The sequence below is a fragment of the Petromyzon marinus genome, chromosome 59, assembly GCF_048934315.1.
Source record: "Petromyzon marinus isolate PM22_M1 ecotype Great Lakes invasive population chromosome 59, UKy_Petmar_22M1.pri1.0, whole genome shotgun sequence".
NCBI lineage: Eukaryota > Metazoa > Chordata > Hyperoartia > Petromyzontiformes > Petromyzontidae > Petromyzon > Petromyzon marinus.
In genome coordinates, this window is record NC_133725.1 from 1,218,967 (window position 1) to 1,238,471 (window position 19,505).

The 19,505-nt window shown below is 54.3% G+C and overlaps 1 protein-coding gene across 5 annotated transcripts in view; it reads right to left on the reverse strand.

Annotated features, from left to right (window-relative positions):
* Positions 1–14,884: 14,884 nt before the first annotated feature.
* The window catches only part of ODF2 (outer dense fiber of sperm tails 2), a 39,126-nt gene continuing 34,505 nt past the window's right edge, over positions 14,885–19,505 (reverse strand). For 4 of the 5 annotated variants that reach the window (XM_076052988.1, XM_076052989.1, XM_076052987.1 and 1 more), the window contains exon 20: positions 14,885–16,491. In XM_076052988.1, the coding sequence (XP_075909103.1) occupies positions 16,315–16,491 (177 nt within the window). In that variant the 3' untranslated portion in view covers positions 14,885–16,314. Of the gene's footprint in view, positions 16,492–18,998; positions 19,208–19,505 lie in introns of all 5 variants that reach the window. The other variant, XR_012929817.1, reaches the window with a different exon arrangement.

Sequence of the window (19,505 nt, forward strand, 5' to 3'; positions counted from 1 at the left end):
CCGGCTGGCGGCCCTTCGGCCTCGCGAGCCTCCGGCTCCCTCCGGGACCCCAGCATCTCGCGGCCCTCCCCGGCGTCGACGGCGGCCGCGGCGGCCGCGTCGCGGCCCCGCGCCCACCGCCGCTCATGTCGGGCGCGGCACACGAGCTGGCGGACGCGCCCGCGGAGCTCGCCGCAGCGCAGCACGTGCGTCATGGGCAGCATGTTGGCGGCGAGGCCGAAGGTGGCGACGCTGCAGAGGCGCACGGTGCAGCGCGTCTCCGTGTCCCAGGCGCGCGCCACGTGGCGCAGCAGCAGGTGGCCCGTGGCGCCGCCGCAGTAGAAGAGGAGGTGGAGGCTGTGCAGCGCGATGGTGGTGCGCGCCGCCGCGCCTCCGCCGGCGGAGGCCCCGGCGGCCCCTCCCGACCGCCGGCCCTCCAGGTAGACGGCCGCGTAGCTGAAGGCCAACACGGCGATGCAGAGCAGGCAGAGGGCCGCGAACGGCGCCAGCTGGAAGGGCAGCGGCGGAGGAGGAGGCGGCGGCGGCGGCGGCGGCGGCGGCCCCCCGGCCCGGTGCGCTGACCCCGCCTCCTCCTCCACCATGCAGCAGATGAAGCCGTGCAGGGCTTCGAGGGGCAGCGAGCTGGCCAGGCTGGAGTCGGCGGCGAGCGACACGAGGGGGAAGGCGGCGGCGAGGGCCCAGATGGCGGCGAGGATGGCCGGGAAGCGCTCCGGGGTGGCGGCCGTGCGGTGACGGAGAGGCAGGCAGATGGCGGCGTAGCGGTCCAGGGACATGGCCCCGATGGTGACGAGGCCGCCGCCCAACGCGATGTGCTGCCCCATCACGTACAGGAGGCATGACACGCGCGGTAGGGGCACCTGCACGGCGGGGGGGAGGGGGGCGGGGGTGTGAGATGTTAACTCCCTCGCCTGGTGTACAGGAGGGCGTGGGTTCGATCCCGACCCTGGCGCCTGCTGCTGTATATTTGGAGTTTGCGTGTCTCTCTCTCCCCGTGGTGAGATGTTAACTACCTCGCCTGGAATGCAGGAGGTCGGCGGGGGTGGAGCGATTGGAGGGAGAGCTGGTGGGGGTGGCAGAGGAAAGGGGGGCACGGAGGAGGGGGGGGGATGGAGGAACACGGAGGGGGGGGGCACGGGGGGCGCAGGAAGGAGATGGGGGGAGGGTCGGTGGGGGACTATTAGAGGGGGCGACATGTTGAGGGGTGGTGGTGGGGGGGGGGGATTAGTGGGTGGCTGGTGGTGGAGGGGGGGAGGGGATCGAGGGAAGGGTCGGCGAGGGGCGGGCGGGCGTGCGGGCGTGCGGGCGCACCTCCACGTGGATGAGCACGTATGTGGCGGTGGTGATGAGCGAGAAGGCCGAGTCGCCCACCAGGAGGTTGCCCAGCAGCACGTGACGCAGTTTGTGGCGCAGAGGGGGGTGGCGGCGCAGCACGGCGAGCAACAGGGCGCACGAGCACAGCAGCACGGAGTCGGAGAGGGCCACCATGAGGCTGCCCAGCACCAGGAACTTGCGGTGGGATGACGACGACGAGGAGGAGGAAGAGGAGGAGGAGGAGGAGGTGGCCGAGGGGGCGGTGGCGGTGGACTCGCCGTGGCCCGAGAGGTTACGGAGCGACTCCGGGGACGACCACAAGGAGGAGTTCATGGTGGACCGGCTGAGAGGTTTTGGCCGCGCTGATGGCTCCTCCCTGGTCCTCTGGAGTTCTCTCCTGGTGAGAACAAATGGCCTTGAAGTCGACTGGAATTGCAAGCGTTCGTTTAGTGACCTTCCCCCCCCCCGCCGCCCTCACCTCTGATTAGCACGGTTGGCTATGTACGGTGGTGCGAAAGAAGTTCAACATTCATACATACTGCCCATAGACTAACACTGCCCATAGACTCAACACTGCCCATAGACTCAACACTGCCCATAGACTCAACACTGCCCATAGACTCAACACTGCCCATAGACTCAACACTGCCCATAGACTCAACACTGCCCATAGACTCAACACTGCCCATAGACTCAACACTGCCCATAGACTCAACACTGCCCATAGACTCAACACTGCCCATAGACTCAACACTGCCCATAGACTCAACACTGCCCATAGACTCAACACTGCCCATAGACTCAACACTGCCCATAGACTCAATACTGCCCATAGACTCAACACTGCCCATAGACTCAACACTGCCCATAGACTCAACACTGCCCATAGACTCAACACTGCCCATAGACTCAACACTGCCCATAGACTCAACACTGCCCATAGACTCAACACTGCCCATAGACTCAACACTGCCCATAGACTTAACACTGCCCATAGACTCAACACTACCCATAGACTAACACTGCCCATAGACTCAACACTGCCCATAGACTCAACACTGCCCATAGACTCAACACTACCCATAGACTCAACACTGCCCATAGACTAAACACTACCCATAGACTCAACACTACCCATAGACTCAACACTGCCCAGACTAACACTGTCCATAGATTCAACGCTACCCACAGATTCAACGCTGCCCATAGACTAACACTGCCCATAGACTGACACTGCCCATAGACTCAACACTGTCCATAGACTCAACACTGCCCATAGACTCAACACTGCCCATAGACTCAACACTTCTCATAGACTCAACACTGTCCATAGACTCAACACTGCCCATAGACTCAACACTACCCACTGACTCAACACTGCCCATAGACTCAACACTGCCCATAGAAGGGAAACAATAAAATAATAAAACCTCGGCCGTGGCAGATCACTGTTATAATTCAGTAGGCTCACATGACATTGACTTCTCCAAGACAGAGGATCTCTGCAAGCCATCTGGCTACCATGAGAAATTCGTTCATGAGGCTATCCACATATACAAACACAAAGACAATTTCAACCGAGAAGATGGATTCTGGCTTAGCAATCATTGGTAGGATTTGATGAACCATTTCGGGTCTTAATTGATTGTTCATGCTTACGGTGGCTTTCAGACCGCATCCATTATTTTTGTCTCCCCCCTCCTCTTTTCCGAGAATAGATGGACTCGTCCATCTGAACAAACTGCCACATTGCTCTCCGTGGTGCTAACGTTAAAAACCGCCACTTTTTTCAAATTTTCTTGCCGTGGTTTTCACACCTCATGATGAATGCTTGTGTTACATTCGAAACGTCGTGAGAATTATATTGTTTTATATTTTTATTATTTTATTGTTTCCCTCTTACGTGACTTTACCGAAAGAACCAAGAATATGAATCCATGCAGTCACGAAAGCTTTAAATCAAAACTGCCCATAGACTCAACACTGCCCATAGACTCAACACTGCCGATAGACTCAACACTGCCCATAGACACAACACTGCCCATAGACTCAACACTGCCCATAGACACAACACTGCCCATAGACACAACACTGCCCATAGACTCAACACTGCCCATAGACTCAACACTGCCCATAGACTCAACACTGCCCATAGACTCAACACTGCCCATAGACTCAACACTGCCCATAGACTCAACACTGCCCATAGACTCAACACTGCCCATAGACTCAACACTGCCCATAGACTCAACACTGCCCATAGACTCAACACTGCCCATAGACTCAACACTGCCCATATACTCAACACTGCCCATAGACTCAACACTGCCCATAGACTCAACACTGCCCATAGACTAACAATGCTCATAGACTAACACTGCCCATAGACTCAACACTACCCATAGACTCAACACTACCCATAGACTCAACACTGCCCAGACTAACACTGTCCATAGATTCAACGCTACCCACAGATTCAACGCTGCCCATAGACTAACACTGCCCATAGACTCAACACTGCCCATAGACTCAACACTGCCCATAGACTTAACACTGCCCATAGACTCAACACTTCCCATAGACTCAACACTGTCCATAGACTCAACACTGCCCATAGACTCAACACTGCCCATAGACTCAACACTTCCCATAGACTCAACACTGTCCATAGACTCAACACTGCCCATAGAATCAACACTACCCACTGACTCAACACTGCCCATAGACTCAACACTGCCCATAGAAGGGAAACAATAAAATAATAAAACCTCGGCCGTGGCAGAACACTGTTATAATTCAGTAGGCTCACATGACATTGACTTCTCCAAGACAGAGGATCTCTGCAAGCCATCTGGCTACCATGAGAGATTCGTTCATGAGGCTATCCACATATACAAACACAGAGACAATTTCAACCGAGAAGATGGATTCTGGCTTAGCAATCATTGGTAGGATTTGATTAACCATTTCGGGTCTTTATTGATTGTTCACGATTACGGTGGCTTTCAGACCGCATCCATTATTTTTGTCTCCCCCTCCTCTTTTCCGAGCATAGATGGACTCGTCCATCTGAACAAACTGCCAAATTGCTCTCCGTGGTGCTAACGTTAAAAACCGCCACTTTTTTCAAATTTTCTTGCTGTGGTTTTCACACCTCATGATGATTGCTTGTGTTGCATTCGAAACGTCGTGAGAATTATATTGTTTTATATTTTTATTATTTTATTGTTTCCCTCTTACGTGACTTTACCGAAAGAACCAAGAATATGAATCCATGCAGTCACGAAAGCTTTAAATCAAAACTGCCCATAGACTCAACACTGCCCATAGACTCAACACTGCCGATAGACTCAACACTGCCGATAGACACAACACTGCCCATAGACTCAACACTGCCCATAGACACAACACTGCCCATAGACACAACACTGCCCATAGACTCAACACTGCCCATAGACTCAACACTGCCCATAGACTCAACACTGCCCACAGACTCAACACTACCCATAGATCTTCTTTGGTTCTTTCGGTAAAGTCACGTAGAATGAGAATAAAATAATAAATTAGTAAAATAAATAGCACAATAAAATTCTCATTCTACGTGACTTTACCGAAAGAACCAAAGAAGATGAATCCTTGCAGTCACCAAAGCTTTAAATCGAAAAATACTACCCATAGACTCAACACTGCCCATAGACTCAACACTGCCCATAGACTCAACACTGCCCACAGACTCAACACTACCCATAGATCTTCTTTGGTTCTTTCGGTAAAGTCACGTAGAATGAGAATAAAATAATAAATTAGTAAAATAAATAGCACAATAAAATTCTCATTCTACGTGACTTTACCGAAAGAACCAAAGAAGATGAATCCTTGCAGTCACCAAAGCTTTAAATCGAAAAATACTACCCATAGACTCAACACTGCCCATAGACTCAACACTGCCCATAGAAGTTTAACACGTAGGCTTTCGCTTTGAAGTAGTGAATTATTTGTCTTTTGTCAACGTGACACTTTTTTTTTTGCTGATTGGCCGTGTCGGGTGGTGGAGGGTTACGACACATTTATAAATAAACGCGATCTAACCCAAAAACCTTTATTATGAACTGCCCATAGACTCAACACTGACAAAGCCAGGGAGGGTATTGGGTTCCTCCTTGATGCCTGCCCACCGGTAGAAGGGAGTCTCTCACAACATTCGTGCAGTGATCCATCAACCTCTCGCCTCCAAACCGCTGCATCACAGGCCACGTGCATAGACACCACCAGCGCTCTCTTGAGAGAGCTGTGTGCCCTGAAGAAGGGCCATTGCCCGAAACGTTGCCTATTATAAATTGTTTCCTTTTAAGAACCAAATAAAGACAAAGACCCCCCGCGTAGCCTCTAACAGACTGTCGGGGCAAGTGCTGTTAGCGAGTAGCAGCACCTGTGAAGGCCGGCACGGTGGCACACGAGGGGGTGGGTGGCCAGCAACCACATCCGGCCGCCTTTGTCTCCCCAGTGGCGATGTCTTCTAGACAACACCGCACCAGGCACTCACTTGCAGGCGATTTCGGCTGCCTCTCATTTCTTCATTACACCTCCTCACCCGACACCTCATCAACCACTGCACCTCCTCACCAACACCCGCGCCATTCGCCACTAAGTGAGGGTGGCGTCACCACGGCGCCCGTGCCAGGCTGGGTGCACTTGGAGGCGACCACGTGAGGTGTGGAAGGCTCGCCGCTGGCAGGGGGCTCACGGCACCGACCCAGCAGATGCCGTGGGCTGACTGAGATGAGCGGTAGATGCACCACCAGCTGTACCCCCTACTGTGCCAGGCTAGGTGCAGGAGGTCTCGGGACAGACCCAGCAGGTGCCGTGGGCTGGCCGAGATGACCGGCAGATTCACCACCAGCTGTGCCCCCTACTGTGCCAGGCTAGGTGCATGAGGTCACGGCACAAACCCAGCAGGTGCCGTGGGCTGGCTGAGATGACCGGCAGATGCACCACCAGCTGTACCCCCTACTGTGCCAGGCTAGGTGCATGAGGTCACGGCACAAACCCAGCAGGTGCCGTGGGCTGGCTGAGATGACCGGCAGATGCACCACCACCAGCAGCAGCAACAGCAGCTGTGCCCCTCACTGTGCCACACACACACACCTCTCACCCACCTCACCACTCACCACAACTCCCTCCTCACCCGTCTCCACCTCACAGCTCATCACACACCTCATCACCGCGACGACACCAGCACCACCAACATCGTCAAGTTGCGGGAAGAGGAGGGGACGAGGAGGGGACGAGGAGGAGGAGGGGTTACCTGGCGGGGTTGATCCGAGTCGAGGAGACAGCGTCTGGGGGAGGAGACAGAGACACACAGAGACAGAGCTTGTCTCCACGGAGACAAGTGTCTGGGGGAGGACACAGAGACACACAGAGACAGAGAGACAGGGAGACACACAGAGACAGAGCTTGTCTCTACGGAGACGAGAGTCTGGGGGAGGAGACAGAGACACACAGAGACAGAGAGACAGGGAGACACACAGAGACAGAGAGACAGGGAGACACACAGAGACAGAGAGACAGGGAGACACACAGAGACAGGGAGACACGCAGAGACAGAGAGACAGGGAGACACTCAGAGACAGAGCTTGTCTCTACGGAGACGAGAGTCTGGAGGAGAGAGAGATACAGAGACACACAGAGAGAGAGAGACACGGAGACACACAGAGACACACATACAGCGAGAGACACACAGAGACAGAAACACGAGAGAAGGAGAGACAGGGAGACAGAGACACAGCGACACACACGCACAGAACCAGAGAGAGAGACACGTTGAGGTCATGTCTCAGAGAGGTGGCGTCTCAGACACAGACACGCAGACGGACACAGAGAAACCGGAGACAGAAACGGAGAGCAGAACAATTGAGACAGAGAGACACACGAAGAGACAGACTGAGAGAGAGCGAGGTACAGACAGAGGTGATGTCTGAGGGACGCTGCCGAGAGAGAGGGAGAACGTCTGGCGATGTCTTCAGCTCGGAGCAGCGCGACATCTGAAAGAGTCTCGGACACGAGTCGCAAAGGCGGTCGGAGTCGACACGCCCTCTCACCCTCTCACTCACTCACTCACCCTCCCACTCACCCTCCCTCCCACTCACCCTCCCACTCACCCTCCCTCCCACTCACCCTCCCTCCCACTCACCCTCCCACTCACCCTCCCTCCCACTCACCCTCCCACTCACTCACCCTCCCTCCCACTCACCCTCCCACTCACCCTCCCACTCACCCTCCCACTCACCCTCCCTCCCACTCACCCTCCCTCCCACTCACCCTCTCACCCTCTCACTCACTCACTCACCCTCCCACTCACCCTCCCTCCCACTCACCCTCCCACTCACCCTCCCTCCCACTCACCCTCCCTCCCACTCACCCTCCCACTCACCCTCCCTCCCACTCACCCTCCCACTCACTCACCCTCCCTCCCACTCACCCTCCCACTCACCCTCCCACTCACCCTCCCACTCACCCTCCCTCCCACTCACCCTCCCTCCCACTCACCCTCTCACCCTCTCACTCACTCACTCACCCTCCCACTCACCCTCCCTCCCACTCACCCTCCCTCCAACTCACCCTCCCTCCCACTCACCCTCTCACTCACTCACTCACCCTCCCACTCACCCTCCCTTCCACTCACCCTCCCTCCCACTCACCCTCCCTCCCACTCACCCTCCCACTCACTCACCCTCCCTCCCACTCACCCTCTCACCCTCTCACTCACTCACTCACCCTCCCACTCACCCTCCCTCCCACTCACCCTCCCTCCCACTCACCCTCCCACTCACTCACCCTCCCTCCCTCTCACTTACTCACTCACTCACCCTCCCACTCACCCTCCCTCCCACTCACCCTCCCTCCCACTCACCCTCCCACTCACTCACCCTCCCTCCCACTCACCCTCTCACTCACTCACTCACCCTCCCACTCACCCTCCCTCCCACTCACCCTCCCTCCCACTCACCCTCTCACTCACTCACCCTCCCTCCCACTCACCCTCTCACCCTCTCACTCACTCACTCACCCTCCCACTCACCCTCCCTCCCACTCACCCTCCCACTCACCCTCTCACCCTCTCACTCACTCACTCACCCTCCCACTCACTCACCCTCTCACCCTCCCACTCACCCTCCCACCCTCTCACTCACTCACTCACCCTCTCACTCACTCACCCTCTCACTCACTCACTCACCCTCCCACTCACCCACCTACTTACCCTCCCACTCACCCACTCACCCTCCCACTCACCCTCTCACCCTCTCACCCTCTCACCCACTCACCCTCTCACCCTCTCACCCTCCCACTCACCCTCCCACCCTCTCACCCACTCACTCACCCACTTACTCACCCTCTCACCCATTCACTCACCCACTCATTCACCCTCCCACTCACCCACTCACCCTCTCACCCACTCACCCTCTCACCCACTCACCCTCCCACTCACTCACCCTCCCACTCATCCTCTCACCCACCCACTCACCCTCTCACCCACTTACTCACCCTCTCACCCACTCACTCACCCTCTCACCCACTTACTCACCCTCTCACCCATTCACTCACCCACTTACTCACCCTCCCACTCACCCACTCACCCACTCACCCTCTCACCCACTCACTCACCCTCCCACTCACCCTCTCACCCACCCACTCACCCTCTCACCCACTCACTCACCCTCCCACTCACCCTCTCACCCAGCCACTCACCCTCTCATCCACTCACCCACTCACCCTCTCACCCACTCACTCACCCACTCACTCACCCTCTCACCCACTCATTCACCCTCTCACCCACTCACTCACCCTCTCACCCACTCACTCACCCTCTCACCCATTCACTCACCCTCCCACTCACCCACTCACCCTCTCACTCACTCACCCTCTCACCCACTCACCCACTCACCCTCTCACCCACTCACCCTCTCACCCACTCACCCACTCACCCTCTCACCCCCTCACCCACTCACCCTCTCACCCACTCAACCTCCCACTCACCCTCTCACCCATCCTCCCACTCACCCTCCCTCTCACCCACCCTCCCACTCACCCTCTCACCCGCCCACTCACCCACCCGCCCACTCACCCACCCGCCCACTCACCCTCTCGCCCACCAACCCTCTCGCCCACCCACCCACTCCCCTATGCCGCTATGCATGTCCACTCACCCTCCCACTCACCCTACCCCAGGTAGCCCTACCCGCTCACCATCCCACACATCTATCCCTCTAAACCGACTCACTTACCCCGCCAACCCGCAGCACTCTTTCCTGGACTCTCCACCCCACCACACCCTCGACCCCACCACACTCTCCACTGGACTCCCCAAGCCAATGTACTCCCCACTCCTCAATGAGTGTGGGGTTGAATGAGCGGATCAATGGGTGAGTGAAGGAGTGAATGAGTGATTGGTTGAATGAGCAAATGCGTGGTTGAGTGAAGGAGTGAATGAGTGCACAGATTTGTGGGTGAGTGAAGGAGTAAATGAGTGAGCGGATGTGTGGGTGAGTGAAAGAGTGAATTGTTGAGTGAGCGAATGAGTGATTGTTTGAGTGAGCGGATGAGTGAGTGAATGAGTGATTGTTTGACTGAGTAATTGAGCGAGTGAGTGATTGTTTGAGTGAGTGGTTGAGTGAGTGATTGAGTGATTGGTTGAGTAAGTAAATGAGTGAGTGATTGAGTGAGTAAATGAGTGCACGGATGTGTGGGTGAGTGGAGTGAGTGAATGAGTGAGTAGATGAGTGAAGGGGTGAATTAATGATTAGTTGAATGAGCGGATGAGTGAGTGATTGGTTGAATGAGTGATTGGTTGAGTGAGCGGATGAGTGATTGGTCGAGTGAGTGATTGATTGGTTGAGTGAGCGGAGGAGTGATTGGTTGAGTGAGCGGATGAGTGAATTAGTGATTGATTGAGTGAATGAGTGATTGGTCGAGTGAGTGAATGAGTGATTGGTCGAGTGAATGATTGATTGGTTGAGTGAGCGGAGGAGTGATTGGTTGAGTGAGCGGCTGAGTGAATGAGTGATTGATTGAGTGAATGAGTGATTGGTCGAGTGAGTGAATGAGTGATTGGTCGAGTGAATGATTGATTGGTTGAGCGAGCGGAGTAGTGATTGGTTGAGTGAGCGGATGAGTGAATGAGTGATTGGTCGAATGAGTGAATGAGCGATTGGTCGAATGAGCGTATGAGTGAATGAGTGATTGGTTGAGTGAGTGAATGAGTGATTGGTTGAATGAGTGATTGGTTGAGTAAATGAATGATTGGTTGAGTGAGTGAATGAGTGATTGGTTGAGTGAATAAGTGTCGCTGTTGTTCCCTGCAGAGTGGTTGGGTTCGGGTTGTGAAGGAATGAGTGAATGAGTGAGTGGATGAGTGAAGGGGTGAATGAATGATTAGTTGAATGAGTGGATGAGTGAGTGAATGGTTGAATGAGTGATTGGTTGAGTGAGCGGATGAGTGATGACAGTCACGTAGTCACTGTAAGATGTTTTTCTCGTTCGTGTTTTTGTTTTTTTGTTTGTTGTGGTTGCACCCGATTGAAGAGCCGAATGGCTCACAGGGCTATACCAAAATAAATAAACTGAAAACTGAAACTGTTAGAGGGTCAGACGAGACGAAACGGTAACTATGGTCGCAGCAGCGTTAGAAGAGCGACACGGAGGCGCTGTACGATCGCCGTTATCACCCTCCCCGACTTAATGTATCCGCCACCTCTCTCCCGCACTGAAACCCAATACCACAGTGTACACATTACTCCCCGTGGTACAACACACACACACACACTTACCTTACTGACATACACATCCACCGCCTATACACGCATCTCGCACACACACACACGTATTACACACATCATGCCAGACGGAGACAAAGATTCCCCCCCCCCAACCCCCGTATGGCATTAAAAAAACCGTGCAGCTCGCGAGCAGCATTGTGGCACACGAGGGGCAGACGTGGCAAGCGCCACGCCCGGCCGACTTTGTCTCCCCGGTGGCGAGGTTTACACACCGCACCGGGTGCTCAGTTGAGGCCGAGTCGACCTAGGCGCCACACGCCCTACCGTATTGTACGAAGCGCGCCCCCCCAACCAATGCTTCGAAACCCAAGGGTCGAAATGTGCGCCTTCTGGTCCGCAAAAGACGGCGATCGTTTTCCGTCGCTGGCGTTAGCAAGTGACGTTTTATTTGAAATGGCAACATGGCTTTGGAACACCAACTCGGCCGTGGTTACGCACAAATGCAAGCGCACCGACTCTGCACAGGCTCAGGGACGCTGACTCCAGTCGAGCGCAGAGGCTTTCGCGAATCTGGCTGCTGTGCGCCTGATGATGCCGATTGTAATGTACTGCGCGAAACGTCGTACACTCGGATTGTAAATGTTGTGGCTTTGCTCTCCAACGCGCCCGTGTGCTGTGCGAGTCACGATTTGCCACGTTCTGCTTAAGCGACACAACCTTCACTAATTGGCTGTGCCGGGTGCTGGCGGGTTTGACGGCACATTTATATTTTTTGCGAGCTAACAACAATGAAACACTATTATTGATCCTCTTCGGGTCTTTCGGTAAAGTCACGTAGAGAGAGAAATTTTTTTTTTTTTTTAAAAATCACGACGTTTCGATAGCAACACAAACAATCGTCTTCAGGTGAAACGATACAGCAGGCGGACTGCCTCAACAGTCCACCCGCTGTATTTTGTTATTTTTAACCGCCGAAAAACCCAAAGAGTATGCATTCCTGCAGTCACGGAAGCTTTAAGTGAAGACCTATTATGGATATTCTTAGCTCTTTCGGCAAAGTCACGTTGAAGGGAAACAAAAATAAAAAATATATAAAACAATAAAAATTCTCACGACGTTTCGACCATAACGCACTTTTTTCAAAATGTATTGCTGTGGTTTTCACACCTTATGATGATTGCTTGTGTTGCACTCGAAACGTCGTGAGAGTTTTATTGTTTTATATTTTTATTATTTTGTTTCCCTTCAACGTGACTTTACCGAAAGAGCTACGAATATGAATTACTGCAGTCACGAAAGCTTTCAATCAAAAACCTATTATGGATGTTAACTCCCTCGCCTGGTATACGGGAGGTCCGTGGGGGGGGAGTTCGATCCCCGACCCCGACGCCTGCCGTAGCGGGGCTCTCTCTCCCCGGGGTCACGTGGACTTTACTTACCGGCTCCTCAGCAGCGTGTGCACAAAGCCTCCCTCGCGGTCTTCCTCGTGGCCTCTTCCCGCTCGGGGTTACAGTCAAAAGTTGGGGCCGGTTGCTGGGCGGATGCTCTATATGCACAGCGAGCGCAGTTGGCTACGTACGGTGCGAAAGAAGTTCAACGTACACATTTACATACTGCCCATAGACTAAACACTGCCCACAGACTCAACACTGCACCTCCAAATAGCAAGGCTGGCTAGGTACGGTGCGATAGAAGTTCAACATACACACATACTGCCCCATAGACTGACACTACCCATAGACTCAACACTACCCAAAGACTCAACACTGCCCATAGACTCAACACTACCCATAGACTCAACACTGCCCATAGACTCAACACTTCCCATAGACTCAACACTACCCATAGACTCAACACTGCCCATAGACTCAACGCTACCCATAGACTCAACACTACCCATAGACTCAACACTGCCCATAGACTCAACACTGCCCATAGACTCAACGCTACCCATAGACTCAACACTACCCATAGACTCAACACTACCCATAGACTCAACACTGCCCATAGACTCAACACTGCACCTGCGATGAGCACGGTCGTCTACATGTGGTGGAAAAGAAGTTGAACATACATAGAGCGGGGCAGGGCTGTACTTGTAGACTCCAACAGATATGACCGGTGGTTGATGGTCAGTCAGGTTGAGAATGTTCCCCCACCTCTCGAGCACGGCAATACCCCCGCGACTGACGCCTCGTCCACTTTGACGTTGTTTCGCAAACGCGTCACCCCAACCCCACACACTCACGTCGCTGAAGGCGCCGTCCCGTCCTTTCTCGCTATCCGTCGCCTCTCGGCCCTTGCCGCCTACTGCTGCCCTGCAAGTCGATTGATGTCGTTTCGATATTCGTCGTTGCGCCGTTCAGGAGCTCATCACCGACGTCGTTGACCGGGGATTTGCGGGCACCACGGTGGTCAGATGTTAACGGACTCGCTTGATACACAGGAGGGCGTGGGTTCGATCCAGACCCCTTGCTGTATATTTGGAGTTTGCGTGTCTCTCTCATCATCACGGTGGATAGATGTTAACTACCTCGCCAGGTATACAGGAGGTCATGGGTTTGATCTCGTCCCTGACGCCTGCTGTGTATTTGGAGTTCGCGTGCCTCTCTCATCATCACGGTGGATAGATGTTAACTACCTCGCCTGGTATACAGGCGGTCATGGGTTTGATCTCGTCCCCGACGCCTGCTGTGTATTTGGAGTTCGCGTGCCTCTCTCATCATCATCACGGTGGATAGATGTTAACTACCTCGCCTGGTATACAGGCGGTCATGGGTTTGATCTCGTCCCTGACGCCTGCTGTGTATTTGGAGTTCGCGTGTCTCTCTCTCATCATCACGGTAGATAGATGTTAACTACCTCTCTTGGTATACAGGAGGTTTATGGGTTTGATCTCGTCCCTGACGCCTGCTGTGTATTTGGAGTTCGCGTGCCTCTCTCATCATCACGGTGGATAGATGTTAACTGCCTCGCCTGGTATACAGGCGGTCATGGGTTTGATCTCGTCCCTGACGCCTGCTGTGTATTTGGAGTTCGCGTGCCTCTCTCATCATCACGGTGGATAGATGTTAACTATCTCGCCCGGTATACAGGCGGTCATGGGTTTGATCTCGTCCCCGACGCCTGCTGTGTATTTGGAGTTCGCGTGCCTCTCTCCCCGTGGTGATCGCGTGGATCTTTCTCTGGGTTCCTCCGGTTTTTCCTTCGGCATTTTTGAAGCACGCGACTCGCCGTCTCACCTTCCAGGGATTCACCGCCCGACGGCGTAAGCCGGGTTATTATTGCCGTGCCAGTTGAGTGCGGCCAAGATACAACAAGTTTTCCATCACACAGGGGTTTTTTTTGGGTTAGATCGCGTAAATATGAATGCGTCATTAAACCCTCCACCACCCGACACAGCCAATCAGTAAGGGTTTTAACATTATGAGACCTCCTTTGCCAGAAACAAGATATAGGAATAGGTTTTACCCTTTTAACTGGCACAAAAATTCAAGGACAGTCCATCTTTTTTGTTTGCATTTTGACTGCTTGTGTTGTGGTTATTGCAAACATGATGCCTTGAATAAAGGTGTCAGTTTTTGTGCCAGTTAAAAGGGTAAAACCTATTCCTACAGTAAGGGTTTGTCACGTAAGCAGACCATGCCAATTAGTTAACTACTTCGGCACACCCGATAGTGGCATTGTCTTTGTGCCGTTCGCCTCTTGGCGTTCCCTGGCCTAACGCTGGTTGAGATTAGGCCCTAAAGAAGGCTGTCTCTGGCGTAGACCAATCAGACATGATTTCTTGCAAAAGGTTTCTGTTTGGTGTTTGAACATCTTAGCACCTGTTTTATTGCCAGAAAGCGTAAAACCTTTTCTCACACCAGACAGTAAAGCCACCACGACATTTACAACTCAAGTACCGTGGCGTTTCGGCGGCAATTATCGAAGTTTCCTGCCGGATTCCAAGTTGAAGACCCCGCGCGCTGTACGGAGAGTGAAGCATCAGGCCACGCACAGCGGAGTCGCAGACTTTTACGAAGTACGGCACACTACCGAGTCAGACCTGGGTGTAACAGGAACCACTCACTGTATTCACATCAAGTACAACGGCGGAAGCGTCAAATACCCACAGAGGCTAAGCAACACGCGTGACGGTAAAAAAACACATGTACAGACATATCGAACACGGAGTAGATATTAAATATATTGAAACCAAAGCATACCATCTGGCCAGACGTATATACAAAGCAATGAACCATCTTGCCCCAGGCTACATCATTGACATGCTTCAACCACCATGTGTCCCCTCAAGTTCCCTAAGATCTGGGGATGCAAATCTTCTCTCTGCATTCCCCGGTCGAAGCTTTCGGTCGGTGGGAGATGGAGATTTTCCCCGTGTAGCCACCAGGCGATGGAACGCTCTTCCGCGAGGAATCAAGAGGGATCTCTCTGAGTCTTTGGACATTTTTGAATTGCCCCTTCAAACCTAAATTTAATAAGCTTCCGTTTGTAAATTTTTTGCTAATTTAAGAAATTATTTTTAAAATGTATTTATATTATTTTTATGCCCAGTGTCTGCTGTTGCTGTCATGTACAGTGCTTTGAGATCTTTGATGAAAAGCGCTCTATAAATGTCATTATTAGAAAACCTCTATCCGATAAGCGGCGCATTTTGCTGCATTTCATTCCATTCTGTTTTCATTACTTTTTACAAATTTGCTGTTTTCCCCGTGCTTTGGTTCAAATTCCGTTTGTGCCGATCGCTCCAACCGTTACCGATTCTCTGCTGGCCACATCCTAGCCGAGCCGGCACGGTGCACTCACGGCACGGGTGGTTTTCCACTGGCTGTTTGCCGGGCAGAGCCAGAACCAAACCCCAATAAGTGCCACGTGCGTCTCCGCTCGCTCGCTCGCCGCGTCACCCACGCGCGCCTCCGCTCGTTCACCGCGTGTGTGACGTCAGTCGGGACGCGGTGAGGATGAGCCGTCACCGTGGCGCCCACACGCGTCTCCGCTCGCTCGCCGCGTCACCCACGCGCGTCCCTGCTCGTTTCACCGCGCGCGCCAAGCCGGTCGGTACGCGGTGAGGACGCGGCGTCGGGCCGGCTCAGCATGGCCCCGGCACGGCCCGGTTGTGCAGTGGAAAACACAAATATACGAAACAATATTAAACAAAAAGTTTTTCAACGATTGAGCATTCCGGGGGGGGGGGGGGGCGGTGAGGGGTGGACCGGCGCCGCCGTCACACGGGCGAGCGCGCCCGCACGGGCGAGCTGGCGAGCGGCGCCGTGTCGCCGAACACGTTGGCGTAGGAGGTCTTGAGGAAGTGCACGTAGCTCTGCATGCTTCGGTTCGTCGTCTCGGACTGCTCCAGGCGGTCACGCAGGTCCTGCAGGCGGCTCGCGTGCCGACGTTCCGCCTGGGGGGGGGAGCGAGGAGCGGGGCAGCCATCAGCTGCCGCGCCTTGAGAGTGGGGCGTCCCTGTGACGCTACGCGCTCTCGTGGCACCGGGCGATCCAAACCATGGAACCGTTTACGATTTACAAACGGCAGACTAAAGTATGAAAATAAACTACACAATGTTTGTGTAACATAGGTAAGGCCCACTGCGCTGTGCCGGCCTTCTTAGGCGCTGCTCGCTAACAGCGCTTCTACCGACAGTCTGTTCAAGGCTACAGGGGGGATACTTGTCTCGATTTGCCTGTGTCTGTGTGTATATGCGGTAGTGTATCCGGGGAGCGCGCTGCGCTACGAACCAGACAGCCCGAGTTCGATTATCTGAACTGATCCTGGGCCCCCCCCCCCCTAGTCAAATGAGTACCTAGTGCGGTGCGTAAAACAGCTATAAACTATTTTTTATTCACCAGGTAAAGGCACCACTTAGCTGCATAGCTTTCTTTAAGACGCGAACCTGGACGCACGTAATGATAGCCCAACGGAGTGGCCTTTCACCGTGCGGACATTTACAGGGTCTACTACTGCAACGGGCGGTGCCGCTATGCCGCGAATTCCTCCGCCCGCGGAGTTTGTTCTGTGCCGTGTTCGCGCGTGCGAGCACACCCAGCATGGCACAAGCGCCGCGGTGACGTCACCGCCGCTCAGTGATGATGAGCGGCGATTGTTGGTGTGAGCGGGGAGGAGCGGTGGAGCAGCTGTGAGTGCGCTGCGCTACGAACCCGGCGACCCGGGTTCCATTCCCACTCACGGCCAACCAACGCCGGTGACAATTATTCTGAACCGGTCAATGGGGCCTCGCCAATGTCAAATCGGCCTCAAATGAGCACCTGGTGCGGCGTGTAGTAAACATCGCCACTGGGGAGACAAAGGCGGCCGGGCGGGCGTGGTGCTGGCCACCCACCCCCTTCGTGTGTCGTGAAGGCCTTCGTCAGGCTCTGCTACTCGCGTACAGCGCTTGCCCCCCGAAAGTCTGCTAAGGCTACACGGCGTGGGGGGGACCTCTGTCTTTGTAGCGAACGCCCGGCTGCTCATGTCCGCAACGCCGGCGCACAATGCAAACACGGAACAATCACGGGGAGCCAGAGCGCAACAACATCCGGCAGGCGCTGCCGTTGGCGTCACGTGGGCTGGGGACGTCACTGCGACGTCGCGGCACCACGGGCAATGTTGACCGCACGGCGACAGGTGCGGCCGCCTCGTAGAATAACAAACGCTTCCAATTGTTAACCGAGGAGAGTCTCGCCGACTCCCAAGAGGGTGCCGCTGCCGCCGCTGCTGCTGCTGCCACATTGGGGTCGCGTGGCCCGTGAGCTCCACGAGTAATAAGTGGTTCGTGTGGGAGGAAGATCCCCGAGACCCCGGAGACAACCCAGCACCGTTCTGCTGCTGTACACGAGGGGGAGACACTCAGAGACACAGAGACACAGAGACAACCCAGCACCGTGCTGCTCCTGCACACGAGGGGGGAGACACTCAGAGACACAGAGACACAGAGACAACCCAGCACTGTGCTGCTGTACACGAGGGGGAGACACTCAGAGACACAGAGACACAGAGACACCCCAGCACTGTGCTGCTGCTGCTGTACACGAGGGGGAGACACTCAGAGACACAGAGACACAGAGACAACCGGTGGGGGAGACACTCAGAGACACAGAGACACAGAGACAACCGGTGGGGGAGACACTCAGAGACACAGAGACAACCCAGCACTGTGCTGCTGCTGCTGTACACGAGGGGGGTGACACTCAGGTGCCTAGAGACCCCAGAGACAGCCCAGGAGATGCCGTGGAGAAATCTCCATCTGTCCCATTTGTCGTGCTGTCCCCTACGCAAGCGTGGGTTTTCTATGGGTGCTCCGGTTTCCTACCTTTGGTGTCCGTCTCTTGTACCTCTCATGAGCGTGGTTGACTACGTAGGGTGCGAAAGAAGTTCAACATACATCCCACACTGCCCATAGACTAACACTGCCTAGACTAACACTACCCACAGACTCAGCAACTGCACGTCCAATTAGCACGGTTGGCTACGTGCGGTGCGAAATAAGTTCAACATACATACGTACAACGTACACACATAACGCGGTGTCCTTAATCTCTGCACGCCTCTCGTGTGCTACGGATTGCTCTGCGTCGCTGTGCGATGCACCTGCACGAATGACGCTCCCGTGTAAACACTCGACATCATCATCATCATTCTTATTCCTGCTGTTGTTGTTGCAATAATATTATTACTACGGGACACAAAGCTGTCTGTCGTACCACCTGGCTTGTGCGGGCGTGTTAACGAGCCTTTGCTCCCTGCGATTATTGCTAAGGGCGCCATTCTGGCTAGGAGATGTTAACTCCCTCGCCTGGTATGCAGGAGGCCGTGGGTTCGATCCCGACCCCGACGCCCGCTGCTGTATATTTGGAGTTTGCGTGTCTCTCTCTCTCATCATCATCACGGTGGCTAGGAGATGTTAACTACCTCGCCTGGTGTGTAGGAGGCCGTGGGTTCGATCCCGACCCCGACGCCTGCTGCTGTATATTTGGAGTTTGCGTGTCTCTCTCTCTCTCCCTGTTGTGGTCGCGTGGATTTTTCTCCAGGCCCTCCGGCTTTTCCCACTTTGTTGAGCTATCCCTTGTGATGGCCAGGTCGCTGCTCAATAAGAGATACGTAGCTCAGTGGGGCCTTACCTGGTAAAATAAAAAAAACATAGTTCATCGTTTTAAATAAGAGTTTTGCGGCTCACTGCTCCCAGCTAGGAGCCGTTAAATCAAACCGCCGGCCCTCCGGTTGGACGTGGTTGCTCGCCACGCACCCCCTCGTGTGCCACAGCGCCGGCCTTCGTAGGCGCTGCTACTCGCTAACAGCGCTGCTACTCGCTAACAGCACTTGCCCCTACAGTCCGTTAAGGCTATACGGGGAGGGGGGGTATCTTCGTCTTTCACTCGTTGCTGCAATGGGGCGGTTGTGGAGAGAGTGGAGCAGTTC